This window comes from Chlorocebus sabaeus, chromosome 2 (assembly GCF_047675955.1).
Source record: "Chlorocebus sabaeus isolate Y175 chromosome 2, mChlSab1.0.hap1, whole genome shotgun sequence".
Lineage (NCBI taxonomy): Eukaryota > Metazoa > Chordata > Mammalia > Primates > Cercopithecidae > Chlorocebus > Chlorocebus sabaeus.
This window is the reverse complement of record NC_132905.1, coordinates 92,424,066-92,442,839: the sequence shown is the minus strand read 5'-3', so window position 1 is coordinate 92,442,839 and position 18,774 is coordinate 92,424,066. Positions and strand designations below refer to the sequence as shown.

Here is an 18,774-nt window from a genome sequence, read left to right as displayed (position 1 = left end):
AAGATGCTTCTGGGACACCTGCCAGGCAGTGTGGTGGGCCTAGAGCTCAGGATGGAAAGTCCTTTATCGGGAGTCACAGCATTTGAATTCTAAACTCTGCCGTGTACTAACTGTGGGATCTAGGAAGTTACTTAATCTTGCTATTTCTCAGGTTTTTCATTAACAAAATATGGATGATAATAATTCCTACTTCATGTGGTGCTGTATGGATTAAATATAACGATATGTGTGACATGCTTAAATAGTACCTGGGATAAAAAGTGCAGCTCTTCTGTTTATATTTGGGTCTGGCATCTGTGAGAGCGCCCTGGGGACTCAAGATACAGACTGGCAGACACAGCTGCCTGTTACAGATTAAATTGTGCCTGCCTCACAAGATATACTGAAGTCCTAACCCCCAGTTCCTTAGAATGTGACCTTATTTAGAAATAGAGGTTTTGCAGATTTAATCAAGTTAAGATGAGGTCATTAGCGTGAGCCTAATAAAATGACTGGTGTCCTTACACAAAGGAGAAATTTGGATATAGACACACAAAGAGGGAAGATGATGTGGAAACACAGAGGGAGAACTCCATGTGAAGACAGGCAGAGGTTGAACTGATACCATTGCAAGCAATGGAACATTTAATTGCTGGACAGCACCAGAAGCTAGAAGAGGCAAGGACAGATTTTATCCACAGTCTCGGACAGAACAGGGCCTTGCTGATACCTTGATTTCAGACTTTGATCTTCTAGAACTATGACACAATGAATTTCTGTTGTTTCTAAGCCACCCATTTTGTGGTACTTGATTATAGCAGCCCTAGGAAAATAATACAGCATGCATGTTGTAGTTCAAACATGAGAGCAAATAAGAATGTCCAAAGATATCTGTGGAGAGAGGTGAGGGGTAGACCAAGGATGAAACTCTGGGGATAGCAACATTTAAAGAGAAGACAAAGAAAGAAAACCCAGGCAGGGAGAAACCTTTAAGTGGATCAAGCCATTCCATTTCTAAAACATGATGAGTATACGCAATGTTGTAATGGAATAACTAACGGGAGGCAACAACAATAAAAAGAAAACAAAGAACAATAAAGATCATTATCCAAAAACAAGATGATTAGTTGAGAATGGTTTCATCCAGAGGAATAATTCAGTGTGTCAGAATGACAAAGCTATGTTTAGAGCCTCACAAAAATAATTTAGTCGTGTATTTTAAAATAAGATACACAGAATTGTAGATTCTCAAACAAGTTGAGGACAGGCACTCTTACCATTTTTGAATCTTTCATAGAGGATTATACAATCTGTATCAGTAATTTTTGACAACTGATTAATGAATAAATGAATGAAGTAAAGCATAACATGAGTTAGGATGATGGCTGCATTAAAACTGAAAACTATTCAAAGTAAATAGGTAAAAAGTATGCAGAGAGGGCTCTTGGTTCTAGTAAAATAGAGAGGTTACTATAAAAGGACCTGAAAAACATTCCTTTTGCAAAACACCTGGAATTGCTGCATAGAGTTTAATATCCTTTTAAATGCACAGCTGAGCTGGGAAGAAAGTCAGTGAACTCCTTAGGGACTAAAATAAGGAAAAAAGTGAGAATAGAGCAGAGCAGCACATTCTTATGTTGACACCTGGTTGTCCTATGTTGTTAGAATGCAGAGATTTGGGTTTTAAAGGTCAACTAAGGGCAAGGAATGAAATCTTGGGCTTGCACAAAGCAGGGAATCAGAACTGAGCCTGTCATTACCCGAGTCCCCACCCCATACACACACCAGTGTGTGCCAGGAACTCTCAGGCTGAGAAATTAATACAGAAAAATGGTCATGGGCTAGTGATCATCTGGGAAACCTGGCAGAAATAAATACGAAATCTTCGTGGAGAGACACATCTTCAACCTATGCTGTACAGATTCCTGCAGATAGAGACCTGCTAAAGATGACTCTGCCACCCGCAAGTTACAAAAAAAACAGCTGAAGAAAGAATCTCTCCCGACCAAGATTTAACAGAAACAACGAACATGATTAAACCCTCAAGAAGGTTAAATAATTAAAGTGTTGGATAAAGAGTATAAAATAAATAGATTTTTTAAATATTAAGGAAGAACATAAAAGAAGGAGAGTTTGTTGCTAATTTAACGTCACTTCAGAAAATAACAAAAGATTTAATTTTAAGGATGGATCCTAGAAGAAGGGAGTGAGATACAGGAAGGAAATCAGAGCAATGAAATTGATTAAGGTGAGGGTAGATCTAGAAAGAAATGGCTGTAAAATGACAACCACAGCCTCCTAAGTAGGGAGTAGAAAATTCAGTGGGGTAAAAATATGAGCGAACATTGTCATGTAAAATCAGAGATGGATGATTTAGGTATAAGCTTTCTAAATTACTTGCATTATTTAGGAAAAGTATAAATTCGATGATTAAACTTAGATTTTGTTTAAAGATTAACAAGAGAACTAGAATGTCAAAGAGCCAAACCAATACAAACAAAGAAAACTGGTGAATGAAGCGAAGTAGATCAATCTGATTAGACATTTGCAAAGGAGAAATAAAGAATGGACAAAGAAAGTTTAACCTAAAACACAAAGTAAGATGGTAAAAATCAGGTAGATCAGCAATAATAAGTGTAGATATACCAAATACCAAATTTGCCATTGAAGACAGAGAGTGCTAGACCAGACTAAAAAATATTCCACAATCAGTTATGGGTTGTTTGCAAGAACATCTTACACAAACAAAGATTGAGAGCTGACAGAATAAGATATGCTAGTCAAAATCAAATTTTAAAAAAGCTGACAAAAATAGAAATAGAAAGACAAAATATACTTTCAGGCAGAAAGCATGACTGGATATAATTGAGGGTCATTACATAATGAAAAAAGGTTAAATTCATGAAAAATATATAATAATGATAAACTTATATGTACCTAATAACATAGCCTTGAAATATGTAATGAACTGCAAAAAGGAATAGTAAAATCCACTTAGTGAGAGATTTTAATTTGCATTTCTCAGTAATTGATAGATCAGTGACATTAAAATTAAATATACATTACCAAGGGTTTTTTTCTAGAACTCTGTACTGCCAAATTAGAGAATATGCATTTCTTAAGCAATCCAGGAACATTTATAAAAATTGACCATGCCCTAGGCTGCCAAAAGAGTAACAAACCGGAACTTTTTAAAGTTATTTTCAGCTGGGCACAGCGGCTCACGCCTGTAATCCCAGCACTTTGGGAGGCCGAGATGGGTGGATCACCTGAGGTCAGGAGTTTGAGACCAGCCTGGACAACATGGTGAAACCCTATCTCTATTAAAAATACAAAAATTAGCCGGGGATGGTGGTGGGTGCCTGTAATTCCAGCTACTCGGGAGGCTGAGGCAGGAGAATCACTTGAACCTGGGAGGCAGAGGTTGCAGTGAGCCCAGATCATGCCACTATACTCTAGCCTGGGTGACAGAGCGAGACTCCATCTCAAAAAAATAAAATAAAATAAAAAGTTAATTTCATATAGACTCTATTCAGTGGCCAATGTGCAATAAAATTAGAAATCAACACCAAAACAATAAATGAACTCTATATGTAAGTTAGAAATTTAAATTTAAAAGGCTCAGAAACAGCCTTGAGGCAGGCTCTTTATTTGAGATCAAATTTCCATTTGTGATGGAATGAATCATTGCTCAAATTTAAGCCAGTTCTCTCTATTGGGCCTGCTTTGTAAATGTAACTTCTGTCCTCCTGAGGATGCAAGATGTTAAATCTTATTTTTGCAGGCTTATGAGTGTCTTGGACAGCAGATTGGCTGACTTGCCCAGGGCCTGGATTTAAAAACAAACACCTCACTAGGCTTGTGATATGGCTTAGAGGTACATTTTAGTTTTTATGTTTTGATGTTTTTTCATAACCAAGAATATTTTTTTTCTTTTGGGAAACCAATATTTTTCATTGATATTATTTAAGAAAAATAACATTCATGACTTTCATTATCGCCGGTTTGGCTCTTATTTAATCTTACTTTTATTCATTTCTCTAGAGGGGCCTCTGAAATAGGATGTTTGCCTGTGTGAGGCATTTTGTTTCACAAAGGCACAGTATGTCTTTGGCAATGCAGTACCCCTTTGCCAGATTTAAATATCTACTCAATATTTTCCTGGCAACAGTGGAACTCTACTAGGTCAGAGTCCTGTTTCATGGAAATATTTTTTAAAAATGTCAGCCTTCCTCCCTCCCTCCCACTGCTTATACCCCCACTCCCATTCCACATACAGAGCACATTAACAGTACAACTCTGAAACTCTGTGTGTAATGGTTTACTTTTATTTATGTTTTAAATTCCAATTTACTGAAGTAGATTTCATAATAACCATGTAACTTAAGATACAAATAAGAGGCTTCAGAGAGTGATGGCTTCTCCTGTTTAGCCTGTGCCATGATAGTTTACCATTTTGGTGTCCATGAAATGTAGAATGAAGACACAGATGTTTTCAAAACAATTGGAATGGAAGGCTGAAAATGAGCAGCTTATCTTCAATGGCTTATGATTCATCTGACAGAAGCGCCTCCAAAAGTTTCTTAAAATAAAATGATAAATTGGATTTTTGTGTCTTAAGGAAGAGGCTGCCTCTGTGATAATAGATTTTGTTCTTATTCCATTTTAGCAGAGTTTGCAATGCAAAATCAAGTGTGTGGATGCATTCTTTTTTTGCAATATGTTATTGTTGGCAAAGTGCTTTCACATCCATTATCTCATTTACTTTTCTATTCCCTTAACATTTCATTTAATTACCCACAGAAAAATATAAAACAAATTCCTGAGAGGTTGACGTTTACATCTAGTAAGTGGTTGAATAAGAATCCAAATGTGGGTATTTGGATTCCCAATAATGTCTTTTATTTTCGTCACCAAGTTTTCTGTGATTGATGTTAAGATTTTTAAAAATTTCTCAGAAATTTTCAATTACTCTGAAATCTCTAGAAATGAAAATCCAAACTTGTTAGCAAGATACTCAAGGGCCTTATTGATCTGAGCCCAGCTTTCAACCCCATCCTCATATGCTGCTGTGCTGTCTCCACGGCATCCTCCACGGCAGCCACAAGAAAAATTTCTCCCTTTTTCTTATACATGTCAGATATTTCATGCCCATGTAGGATAAGGCTGGGCTAAGTGGTTCCCCTAAACAAAAGAGCTTCTCTCTACTTCTGTCAAAATCCTCGTTGTTAATCCAAGCTCACTCTCCTGGTAAGCCTTTCTCGTTTTTCCTGGTTGGTGCCACCTCTCTGCACTTCCACTTCCTGCTTGGATCATGGATTCTTTTTGTTGTTGTTGTTGCGGGGCGGACAGGGTTTTGCTTTTCTTGCCCAGGCTGCTGGAGTGCAATGGCGCAATCTCGGCTCATTGCAACCTCTGCCTCCTGGATTCAAGCCGTTCTCCAGCCTCAGCCTCCTGAGTAGTTGGGATTACAGGCATGCGCCACCACGCCTGGCTAATTTTGTATTTTTAATAGAGATGGGATTTCTCCATGTTGGTCAGGCTGTTCTCAAACTCCTGATCTCAGGTGATCCACCCACCTGGGCCTCCCAAAGTGCTGGGATTACAGGTGTGAGCCACCACACCCGGCCTGATCATGGAGTCTTAGTTCTGCTTTGTGGTTGTGGTCATAGCTGCCTCTTTCAGTGGATCCTTAGTGTCTCTCTTGGTCTTGGACACTTTGGAATCTCCATAGTACTGGTGCATAGGGCTATAGGCACAATACTTAATAACTTTTACTTGAATTAAATCTATCTTAGTTCTTATCCTATTTGAGTTATTTCTCAGCTCCTGAAATTTTTCACATTGTTTTATAGAAGAGAAAAATGAGGTCCAGTTGTAAAATTAAATGACAGGTTCCAAACACGCTGCTACCTGGAGGCAAGAGGTGTTCCTACCCAGGGCAGAAGGTCGCACCTAAACGTAGGCAAAGGTGATGCCTTGACTGGGGCTTATGCTGTAGTCCCCTCCCCTTCCTCCTACACATGTATGGTTGGGGTCAAGAAAGAAGGAAGACAGGCCTGCTGAATCTCATAGGAACTCGTGAGCCCCTTTCTTTGATTCCTGGCATGACAGAAGCCATAAAGCTTTGCTGAGATACCATGGACTATGGAGGAGACTAGAGAGACTACTGGGGCTCTCCATGGAATTAAAAGGTTAGGGCCAAAACATGACAGCCTGGACCCAGTGCACTGACCTGAACTCTAAAAACCATCGTCTATAGCTGCAGCATCATTGCCTGGGCAAAGTAGTGGAGGTGGAGTTCAGTGTGGGCAGAGACTAGGTCTTCAGTCTTGTAATCACTTCGCTGCCCAGAGGTTTGTTAAGTGTTTCCTCTGTGACAGCATCTAGGACATATGCCCAAAGGAGATGATAAGTGTAGGTGAGGGCATAAGAAGGTGCTAGTCCTTCACGCTGTGGATGGCATGTGACACAGGCATGGAGGCATTGGCTCAGGAAATGTAGGGTGGCAGGGGAATGGTTGGGAATGACACCCATGAAGACATTGGGACCCATGGAACAAAGGACTGTGTGCTTCATGCTGGGGAATCTGGGCTTTTCTCCTGCAAACTGTCCTCTATTGCAACACCTCCAGAGTGGGTCCAGGACAGTGGTGCGAGTGCACAGGAGAAAAGGAATGCCCTCGTTCCTTCTACCAAGTGGCCATGTTTTGTTTTTACCATTGTTTGCTTAGAAATTTATAGGGCAGAGGTGTGGAGATCAAATGCTAAAAGGATATGGGAGTGTTCTGACTTCATGTAATTTGCTCTTTGGATGAAGCAATGCATATTAACAAAATACAAAAGAAACAAACTATACTCTTGAAAGAAATTTTATGAAAATACTTTCACATATATAATATATAGGTAGTATATATGTAAGTATATATTTTATATATATTATATATTTTATGATTTTATAAAAATGTTTTTATAAAGTATTTTATTAGTTTTATTTTTATACTTTTTATAAAATGCTTTGTATAGTTTCATTTTTATTTTTATTTTTATTTTATTTTATTTTTTTTTTGAGACGGAGTCTTGCTCTGTAGCCCGGGCTGGACTGCAGTGGCCGGATCTCAGCTCACTGCAAGCTCCGCCTCTCGGGTTTACGCCATTCTCCTGCCTCAGCCTCCGGAGTAGCTGGGACTACAGGCGCCCGCCACCTCGCCCGGCTAGTTTTTTGTATTTTTAGTAGAGACGGGGTTTCACCGTGTTAGCCAGGATGGTCTCGATCTCCTGACCTCGTGATCCGCCCGTCTCGGCCTCCCAAAGTGCTGGGATTACAGGCTTGAGCCACCGCGCCCGGCCTCATTTTTATTTTTTTAACTTTTGCTTTTTTACTTTTTTACTTTTATTTTTATACTTTTTTTATAAAGTATTTAAAGTATTTTATAAAAAGTACTTTCACATATATATAGGTGGTATATATAGTATATATATAATATACATTAAGTATATATAATATACACTCTATATATATGTAAGCCCTTTGTAAAACCATGTTTTGGTTTTGAAAAATAGAGAATACTTTTTTTAATAAATAATTTTTAACCCAAATATTCCATATTTATTATAAGAAAATGAGAAAACATAGTTTAGTGAAAATGAAAAGTCTAAAATTCCCCATCTCCGTTCCCTCAGAGACAACAGTTCACATTTTGCTGTATCTCCCTTTGAATTTCTTTCTCCTCAGATATTTATTTATCTTTGCAAAATACAATGGTATCGTAATAATATTTTGAAACTTTAAAATGTAATCTACTTTGAACATTTTATCATATCAATAAATATATTTCAACAGTGTAATTTTTAGTCTCTAAATATCACGGAAACATTCCTAAATGCATTACAAAACTAATTCTCTTTCGCTGGACATTTAGGGTGTTTCCAAGGTTTTGCTATTATAAACAACACTACAAAGAACGTCCTTGACAATAAATAATTGCGCACATCCTCTATTATTTCCTTAGGATAAATTTCTAGAAATGGAATGTTTAAGTCAGGGAATCTGCACATATTTAAAGATGTTCGATTGTATTATTGTGTTGTATTGTTGTATCATATTGTTGTGTTGTTCATCAGAAAGGTTGTAGTGATTTATACTCATACTGGCAGAACTCCAGAACTCCAGAGCAACCTTTTACCAACTCAAAGTGAGACCTGTAGAGATAAGAACAATACAGGTTGAGGACTTGGTCTCTGGCGTCTTGCACCTGATTCCCTTAAAGGAAAACTGAGTGGGCCATGGTAACCCTTGGCTTGATGAATGAAACCAATTAAGGGGCACACCAAGGGATAATAGAGAGATTAAACTTCTCCTTTCACCAGTTTAACATGAACCTAGTGGCTTTCAGACAATATGTGTATGTATCATTTTGAGAATATCCGGTTCCACCATTAAGAGAAGAAAATCTATTCCCAGAATGAACTTATTTCTAGGAAATACAGTTGTTACATTAAAAAAAAAAATAGTCCTCCCATTTTGTTAAAAGCAAAGCAAAAAAAACAAAACAAACAAACAAAACAAAAAGGTGGGTTTGACTAGGATCAGAGGATGGAACTTATAGGGAATGACATGGATAGGATGGCGGGGGGGTCTTCTCTCTGTGAGGGCTGAGCAAACCATCCTCTGCACAGAACCAAAGATAAAGAGAACTTGCCCTAAGACCTCAGTATGATCCACTTTTGTAGAAAGAGGAATTCTGACATGTCATGAAAAAAGAAACATTTTATCTCTGAAAGCCAAATTCTCACCCCATGAGGAAGAGTCATCTGAACTTCAATGAACTGGATGACATTAACCCTCCATATCTACATCCAGTTTTCACAGACTAACAACATGTTTCCAAGTGTTTGAATGACAAAGAAATATGTACACTTTTCTGTCATCGCTGCTGTTGGAGTTTTTGTTGATATTCTCTCTGTAGCAAAACAGAGTTCCTTTAGTCTTCAGGTTCTGCGCACTGAGGATTTGTTGTTGTTGTTGTTGTTGTTGTTGTTGTTGTTATTGTTTTGAGACAGAATCTTGCTCTGTCGCCTAGGCTGGAGTGCAGTGGCCTGATCTCAGCTCACTGCAAGCTCCGCCTCCCAGGTTCTCCCCATTCTCCTGCCTCAGCCTCCCGAGTAGCTGGGACTACAGGTGCCTGCCATCACACCCGGCTAATTTTTTTGTATTTTTAGTAGAGACAGGGTTTCACCGTGTTAGCCAGGATGGTCTCAATCTCCTGACCTAGTGATCCAACTGCCTCGACCTCCCAAAGTGCTGGGATTACAGGCGTGAGCCACCGTGCCCAGCCTGCGCACTGATTTTTAAGTGAAAATGTGGGTGTTTAAATATTGGTAGACATCCAATGCTAGCTGGTCAAGTTGAAGATGCATGTACCCTATAACTCAGAATCCCGTATCTAGGTACTCAGCCGAGGCCAGCGTGTCCCCAAGTTTCATGTGAAAACATAGATTCTGATTCAGCAGGTCTGGGCGGGGCCTGAGCGTTAGCATTTCTAATTACCTCCCAGGTGATGCTAATGCTGCCCAGTTGGAGGACCACACTTGGAGTAGTGAGGTCCAGGGAAGATGATCTGAACCTTGGCTGCTCACTGGAGTCACCTGGGGGAGCTCTTATCAACTGTGACACCCAACTGCCCTCCAGCCTAATGGAAACAGAGTCTCCCTGGGGAGACCAGGTGTCACTAGTTTTTCAGTCTCCCCAGGTGATTCTAACAAGGACCCCAGGCCATGGGCCAATGCAGACTTATTCACACGTATGCAGGGAGATGGACAGGGGACATTCACTAAATAAATTGGGACTATTCACATAGGGGAGGCCTAAGAGCTGCTTAATGATCAAGTATATCTTTGTGTATTAACTTGGCTACATCTTGAAATTATAACATTGAGTGCCAATAGCAAATCAGATATCGTTTATGTTAACTTTAAAAACACAAAACAATATATGTAGTTTAAATGGTAAAAATATTAAAATATGTATAGGAGTGATACATGTACTAACTTCAGGATAGTGGTTACTTCTAACCACTAGCTACTAACTTCAGGATAGGTGTTTGCAGCAGGAGAATGGAATGGGAAGGGTAGATTCTACTGGACCTGCAATAATTTCTTTCATCTTTGTAGCTGAAGGAAAGAAAGGGAGGGAGAAGGGAGGGAAGGAAGAGGAAAGGAGGGAGAGGAAGAGAACTCTGGGTGTATGACTGGCTGGCTGTTTCTCACTATTACTATAGCTTACCTCTGTAAACCTAAAAATGTATTTCAGCAGCATACTACATGCTCCATTCTTGAGTAGCCTAAAATATTAGTGGGACCAGACCAACAAGGATCTGAAAGTATTAGCTCAAATGTGACTCCCACACCTGACTTTCATTCAAGAGGATTGGAACATCCTGGCATGCCTGACCCCCAAGGACTTGTCCAGGGAACTGAGATCAGTGCCCTTCGTTTTCAGGTGGGACAGACACAGAAAGGAAAAATAGCTGCCCACAGCAAGGTCCAGAAAGTGGAGAAATGGTGGGATTAGAACTCAGGGCTCCAGCTCTCTGCACAGGTGTCTTTCAAGGCTTGGGGCCCAAGGGAGCAGCCGCCCCATTTACCACACTCTGAAGATCCTACCACTGAGGGTATTTACCACGGGACATCCTGGCTGGCATTTCTGTTGGAGATCACCTGCTCCTTCTCCCTGGGGCCCTGCCCTCCCTGTCCCATAGGTGGCAGTGGAGCGTGACGACGTGGCCTGCATCCTGTGGGGTATTTGTACTTGCTGTGGCCAGCTGTGGAATGCAAAAACCACACCAACCCCACTCCTGCAGGTGCTGGTTAATTGCAAAACCAAACACCCTGCAGGAAAAGTCTGGAACAGACAGCTCTCTGAGACGAATGCTGGCTCATAGGAGGGGCTAAAGTCTTGGTGTATCTATATTTCATTTCCAATTCTGTGGTCAGTGTTTTTCAGTGTTTTGCATAAATGCTGTTATTATTATTTTTGTTGTTGTTATGATCTGTAATTAGCACCTTCCTGATGTGTGTTGCTTACTCTTATTTCCATATAAATATACCAGTAGTTTTCTAAGGAAAGGAAGTTTCCTCTTATTCTTAACTCATTTTCAAATGAATAAATAACATTGGACATAAATGAGAAAAAAAGAATTTTTAAAATCTCATGCCTACAGGAAACTTTAGATTGTCTGAGCAAAAAAGAGGGCATGTGATGTGAATAATCCCAAGATTCCAGAACAATTCACTTTAAAAACAATGATCTATGGATGTGAGGCAGCTTTTGTCTCTCCCCCAAGATGTTCTCCTGAGTAGCCAGAGAGGTTGGTTGGAGGCTGTGCTTGTGGAAGGCAGCTGGTCAGAAATCCCATGTGGATGGGGATCTGCCCCAAGACACAGATACCTGGCGTCAGGAATTGACTGAATTTGTTCCCACCCCTTTCAGATCCTACACTATGGAGTACAGACCATGTGCGGCAGTGGCTGGAGTGGGCGGTGAAAGAATATGGCCTTCCAGACGTCAACATCTTGTTATTCCAGAACATCGACGGGAAGGAACTGTGCAAGATGACCAAGGACGACTTCCAGAGGCTCACCCCCAGCTACAACGCCGACATCCTTCTCTCACATCTCCACTACCTCAGAGAGAGTAAGCTGCCCCCTTCCTCCAAGGATAGATGGCTGTGGCTATGGTTCTTATGACCTGAGCTTCAGAGGGTTCAAACAGGTGTGTCGACAGCATCCTCCTGCCCTCGTCCAGTTCCCGTTGGGGATCTGAGGGAACCACACGCTTGGTATGCGATGACTTAGGGGAACAACACCCTGGCCACATTGCCTGGTGAAAAGTAGTCAGCACTCTCAGGAGAAGCCAAAATTCACTTCCACACTCAGCTGCCTCCTCCAGGGTCCTGCGACCAAGAAGATGGAATGTCAAAGGGAAAGGAAGCATTAACTGGTCACACATTAGTTAGTCTCCATGATACCCCAGATTGAAATAGAACCATTAAGGAAAGGCTCGTCTTCAGTAGGAATTAGGGGGATTATTCTCCCTAAAGCTACACGAAGCCCCACTTTATATTCTAACTTGAACACAGAACAAGGGAAGTTTTCACTTTGTATCATGTGATTGGGCTTAACCTGACAGAAAGGGATGGCATGTTGGCATGAATCCAGAATGTTTGCTGCATGCTTTAATTTCTACAGCGTCCAGCATGATGAGAAGGAAATAGTGTGACAGTGAGGTGGAGTAAATTCTCCTCCATTGCTTTGCCTGGCATCCCAACCACTTCTTCCCTGAATTAAAGACGGGCCCCCATGTAGGTTTTAACATGCTAACAAGTAGCAGATTGATGGAAATAGTTATAAGCTGCCCATGATGTTAGGGTGGGAGTGGGGGAATGGTTTTCTTTCTTTCTTTCTTTCTTTTTCTTTTTTCTTTTCTTTTTTTTTTTTTTTTTTTTGTAAGAAAGGTAATTCTCTCTTTTTTTTTTTTCATTTTGATGTCACTTTTTGTTTTGTTTTGTAGCTCCTCTTCCACATTTGACTTCAGATGATGTTGATAAAGCCTTACAAAACTCTCCACGGTTAATGCATGCTAGAAACACAGGTAATACTGGCCCCGCCCCTGCCTCCCAGCAAGAGCATAGGGTCTTACGTACAGGTTGCATGCTTCCATGGGAAACCGGTCAGCGCGTGTCAGGAAGGCAGAATGCTGGTAGATGATTCAGGATGCTTTCCAACACTTAGGAGGTACCGCAGCCTAAAGGAAGGTGAAGCCCTTTGGTTTTCTGAGCGCTTCCCATGCACCCCAGTTTGATTATCAAAGAGTTCCTTTTTTTAACCAGGAGATGTGCAGAATTTGCCTTTAGCCATAACTTTAGCTCACATTTGCCAGATTACAGTCTTCTTCTGTTAGTCCCAATATATTCGCTGGGCTGACTCTGTAGACACTAAAAGCATGTTCGATATAAAAGGGCCCTTAGCAGCCTCCTTTAATTTTTTCCGTTTTTATTCTTAAAGAAATATTTGCTAGGATAAGTTGGAATTTTCTTTTTCCTTTCCGATAAACTTTTAGGCTATTTCATTTGTTTTCCTACAGACTGTGTGTTTGCAAAAGGCAGGAGGGAATTTCTGTAACATTGTGAGAGTTTTGTTCAGAGGGAACCTCTGCTATGATTTTGGAGAATATGAAAATTAGTCACTAACCAAATGCCTGTTTTCTATCTCTAACCATTGACTGTACATTTGACTTATTTGTGTATTTATTTTGCCTGAGCCTAAGTAGGGTTTAACACCATGCCTCATCCTGGCTAACCTTCCTCCCTCGCCTCCCAATCACAGCAGAGGCTGGGTTTTCTGTGGATGAATGTGTTCCTGGTTCACATCCATCTGCTCCTTCCTGATGGAGACAGTTCCAGAAGCATGGCCACCGGCTGCTCACCCCACTCTGTTAGCTGCAGGGACCCTCTACGATCACCCAGGCTAGGGATGGAGACAGGAAGTGCCAGGACGCCTTGCAAGTCAGCCAGTTAACTCAGGGTCAGCCCTCACATAGAAATCCAGCCATTTTCCCAATATTTGCCATTTTATTTCAAAATATCAAATGTGAGTGAGTCCCAGTTTGAGTATTACAGTGAAATTGCTCATTTATCATGGTAAATGAGCAATTTTATATTCAAAACATTGTCTTTTTAATCTGAAGTTTTAAAAAACCAGCTTCGAGTTGGTACCACACTTTTTCAATAATTTTGGTTGCACACATCAGCCTATTCATGACCTTGTGGCCAGAAATAACAGATAACTTAGAGGAAGTTACTTCCCCTTCTTAGGAAACACCTTTGAGCTATGCACATTTTCTGATATTTTCACGTTTATTTAGGAATTCTTTAACCATAGAGTGAAAGTTTCAAAGAAAAGCTCCAAATTTATTAATTTTGCTATTGTTAAACACAGAAGCAACCAATGAACAGGACAACAAATTCCAAATGGACTGAACTCTGAAAAGGGAATTTTCTCAGCTAACCACATGAGTTTTGGTCAAAAGAGAGAAAGGGAAAACGCATTTGACTAGAGATGTGGATTAATTATTAATAAAATCCATATACTCTTTGGCTAAATACTTATAGTTGCTTGGTACTACTTTCCAAGAGCTATGTAAAATATATTATGGGTTTTTATATAATATATACAAATATATTATGGGTTTTTATAGAAAAATAAAACATGCACCATATAGTTTTTTAATAAAATGAGATTGCCCAGTGGGAAGTGGGATTGAGGGGGACACAGATAGGGCTTCATCAAGAAGCTGTAAAATCAAAACACACAACGCTTTATAGCAAATGGGGCACAGGAGTGCACCACGGCTCCTTGAGAATCTGACATGTGCACCTGTCCATTTCTCCGGAGCTCTGTTAAGGCAGGTGTGAGGAGGTCTCTTCCCTTTGTTGTGACAGGGAAAAGTAGATTTGGCGCTGATGTTGAGATCGACAACCACAACAAAAGACCTTCACATGTTTGTCTTTCCTTTTGTCTGCAGGGGGTGCAGCTTTTATTTTCCCAAATACTTCAGTATATCCTGAAGCTACGCAAAGAATTACAACTAGGCCAGGTACGAAAACACCCCTGTGTGATCTCTTCATTGAGAGACATCCCAGATGTCCTGCTGAGATCCATGCCCTAAGTCACGCGATACAAAGAGAGCTGATCCCGGAGCTGAAGCCAGTCCCAGACAGTCTTATTCTGCCTCTGTTTATTTGGAGACTAAACCCACTCAAACCATTTCATTCGAAGACCACACTAAAGGAATTAAGAGCAGATTAGCCCTTTAACTAGCTCTTCAGAAAGACAGATGGGCAAAGAAGGCATCCTGGATGCCTGGCAGTTAGGAATAGGCCCACTTTTGAACTAACGGAAGGATCCATCCCTCCTAGGGGGAAGAGCACAAAACAAGGACACTCCCCAGATTCACAATGACTGATTCTCAGTATGTCACAAGAAGCCAGTCTTGCAGAGCAGAAGCATGCAATCAGTAGTATTTACATCTGAATCTTACTGCCTGTCTTCCAGATGATTTAATTAGGTAATTAATTTACATGCCATTCATGCAAAAATAAACATCTATCAAGTGCCCATTAGTGCCAAGCATGATGTTAGACTCTGGGAATGTAAAGATGAACCAGGCTTCAGTAAGCTTCCTGTCTTCAGAACGTTCACTTCTTCATTCAGCTTGGCTTGTTCATTTGCTGAGTGCCTCCTCTGGGCCAGCCATGGATGGTACGGTGAACAAGCCGAAGTGTTTTGCCTCCAGTTCTAGATGTTTCTGTAGAGTGACCTAGAGCCAGAGAGACAGATATGTACACATAAATGTTTCCCCTAATGTGATAGGTTCTATGGTAGAGGCACCACTTCTAGCAATACAGGCTGTAGGAGCAGGATCGGTGAGGAACTCAGTCCCCCACGAAAGGCATAAAGATGCTTTCCAGAAGAATGGCCACATGGCAAAGAGGAATTAGATGTTTACCAGGCGAATAATGAGCAGGGGGAGAGGGCATTTCACAGAAGGGTATAGCTTGCCCTAAGCATTTGCCCCCTCCCTGGGACTTAGAGCAGCCCCATAAGCTAGATATCATTGTACCAGCCTCACGGTTGATAACATCGTGTCCGGGGTGGTGGGATGGTTTATCCGTCTTCCTACATGCTTCCAGAATTCATATGAAACTCAGGCAATTCCTCTTTCACCTCTATCACATAACCGAAATACACAAGTCTCAGTCTGAACTGGTTCAAGATCTAGGCTTGGCAACTACTCTTTCTTTCTAATGAGAAAGACTGGGGGCCCAGGGAGCTAAAGAGAATGAATGAGGAAGGTTCTCAGGCTGTTCAAATCCTGACACTGCCCTGGTTACTGCCTAGTGACTTCAGGCTGGCAATTCTCTCTTCTCTAATGTCAGAGAAAAACTTTGCTGTCTCGCTCCTGGGAAGCATGATAGAAAGGTTTAGCTAAGAGGTACTAAGAGGTAGTAAGTCACCTCTGTCATGTAAGAGATTTCACAGGCCATCGAAACATGGGCAGGATCCAGTGCCTAGAGTCTACCAGACTGGTCCTAAAGAAATCCACCCCGTGTATTGCAAATGGAAAATAGAAATTCATGTTTGACTCAAGCTCTACAGATTTTGTAATTCTGTGAGCGTTTAAAAAATATTTCCATATATACGTAAAAAAATAAAAACTATTTCCAAAACATTTGGCTGGGGTTTTAAAATTTTTTTTTACTTTTTAATTTGGTTTTTGTTTGTTTATGTTAAGACATCTCATAGGTGCCTCTGACTGAGTTGCAAAGCCAGGCAGGGGTTGTGAGCTAGTGTTACAAACTGTGTTAAAAGATCACAACACTGGCCAAATCCATGGGCACAACCTGTCCATCAGACAAGCCAGCTGACTGATGCTACCTGGGTAAGACAGTGGGTCCTGGAGCTGCTTTGTTTTCACATTTTAGGACATGGTGGATTTGGAAGGTATGACCCATCCAGGTGGATGGAGAAGAGGGTGGCTGTGAGGATGTTGGCTGGGACTCCCTCTCTGCCCAGCCCAGGGAAGGCAAGGGTGGCAAACTTAGACACCTCACATGCCGCTTTGATGGTGCTCTTCCATGGGCCCATGATTTGAGCGTGATCTGGGAGACAGCACACTTCCACAGCTCCACTACTAGTCAAGTATGTTTTCGAAACTCAGTTTGTACCTGAAATAACCTGTTTTGACCACTGCCTACTGTGATTATGAGAACTAATACAAATATTGGTATCTGACCTGTAAAGAATTTAAAGCAGACTGAACAAGCCAGAGGACTGTTTACTGTAGGCTCTATTCAGGGGCTTGACCTTGGATATAAGAACTAGTTATACACCTTGGGTCATCCATTGTTAAGCGATCAACCTTAAAGGACTGGTCCTGTGGAGATAAAAGCTGTGAACCCGCAACTGGAGAATGAATGTTGTGATGGCTGAGGGGGAAGAGCTTTTGCCTCACTAACTTTCAGAGCTGCGCGAGTCCCAGAGGGAGGTCACTGGGAATCTGACGATATCCCTGTGGTCAGTGGATACCTGACTACTTTCAGAAAGATGATTGTTGACTGTTTCTTTCAAGGTCCTTAGGGATACAGACCCCAAATCCCTGTCTCCTCCACTCTTTGTTTGCTGTGCTGTGATCTTCATTTCCACACCCTTTGTCTAATCCCACATCCGAGGGAACCGAATGCTGGTCAGCGTTATTGTGCTGACCATGAAGCAAGCCAGGCTCCTAGGTAGCAACTCTACTTAGACCAGAATCTGTCTCTTCTCTGCATGGTGGCCATTTCATTATAGAGTCCCTGATAGAGGAGACAGTGGTGTTCAGGGTTTACTGGTTAAATTAGACGGCATTCCACACCTTTTCTGCAGAGACTCCTTCTCCACATGTGTGTTGTCCTGCTGCACCCTCCTTCCCAGCTCTTCCTCACCACCCTTCCCTCCTTCCCTTCCCGCTGTGAGTCGCCCATCCCTGGGTTACTGCCCCAGTCTCCCTTCCCTTCCCTTCTTCTTTTTTTCTTTTCTTTTCTTTTTTTTTTTTTGACGGAGTCTCACTCTGTCACCAGGCTGTAGTGCAGTGGCACAATCTCGGCTCACCGCAGCCTCTGCCTCCTGGGTTCAAGCAATTCTTCTGCCTCATCCTCCCAAGTAGCTGAGACTACAGGCACATGCCACCAGACCCAGCTAATTTTTTGTATTTTTAGTAGAGACAGGGTTTCACTGTGTTGGCCAGGATGGTCTTGATCTCTTGACCTCGTGATCCAACCGCTTCTGCCTCCCAAAGTATTGGGATTACAGACGTGAGCCACCATGCCCAACCCCAAATCTACCTTTTATTCTGTTCATGGCCCACCTTCCCAAATGAATCATTTATTCCAAAGCCCCCTGACTGCTTCCCTGTCAGGTCAGTCTCACTGCTGCTGTGTCAGTTCAGTCTCCCTGCACAATTGGCCGAGGCTGTTACCTGACCTCACAGGGGACCACATGTGGACATGCCCTGCCACCACCACCACCCGCCATTTGTCCAAACCTCATCCCTTTTCCTTGCATGCCCGTACCTAGTGTTTTCCCACATTTTCCTGATTCAAGATTTACTGTCTTTCACGACCCCGTTGTTGAATTAGCATTGAGACAATCTTCTGTACTCTCGTAAGTATCAACCCATAGGCATATCATGTTACACTCTGTTGTTTTATGATTGTTATTTTATGATGTTTCACGTGTTTCTTACATTGTTGCAGTTACTGTGACCAGAATCCCTTTCTGTACCTCCTCTGCAAACACCCTTCTATTTTGCTGAATCCACTTCTTTTGGAGCCATAGCCCTTTGAGGTCTCAGGGGAAAAAAGTGACCAAAACAGATCCACAGAATCTTGCAGGCCCCTGTTAACTACACAGTGCGCCACCCTGCCTGTCCTCTCAGGAGCAGGTCATGCAAAAGCTCAGTTCTACCCCAAGGATGATGTTCTGCAACCCCATCCTTTCCTCTTCCATCCCCATGACAACCCATATATTATGATATGCCTCTGGGGTGTTATCAAATGGGATCAGAGAGTTAAGCCTGCAAATGCAGCCTTCGCTTCCACTTTGAAGCTGCTGCTCTTCAGGACTTTCTTGGAATCTTCAATCATTCCTGCATTGGAGCTCACAGCCCGGTGCTTTTCAGCACAGCTAGACATAGTGA

General features: G+C 41.6%; 1 protein-coding gene across 6 annotated transcripts in view; it reads left to right on the top strand.

Annotated features, from left to right (window-relative positions):
- ERG (ETS transcription factor ERG) overlaps nt 1-18,774 on the top strand; it is a 285,662-nt gene that overhangs the window by 250,532 nt on the left and 16,356 nt on the right. For 3 of the 6 annotated variants that reach the window (XM_007968079.3, XM_007968098.3, XM_073010602.1), the window contains 3 exons: nt 11,470-11,673; nt 12,550-12,630; nt 14,563-14,634. In XM_007968079.3, coding sequence (XP_007966270.1) covers nt 11,470-11,673; nt 12,550-12,630; nt 14,563-14,634 — 357 coding nt within the window. The remainder of the gene's footprint in view (nt 1-11,469; nt 11,674-12,549; nt 12,631-14,562; nt 14,635-18,774) is intronic. The other 3 variants (XM_007968105.3, XM_037984801.2, XM_073010604.1) reach the window with 1 other exon arrangement.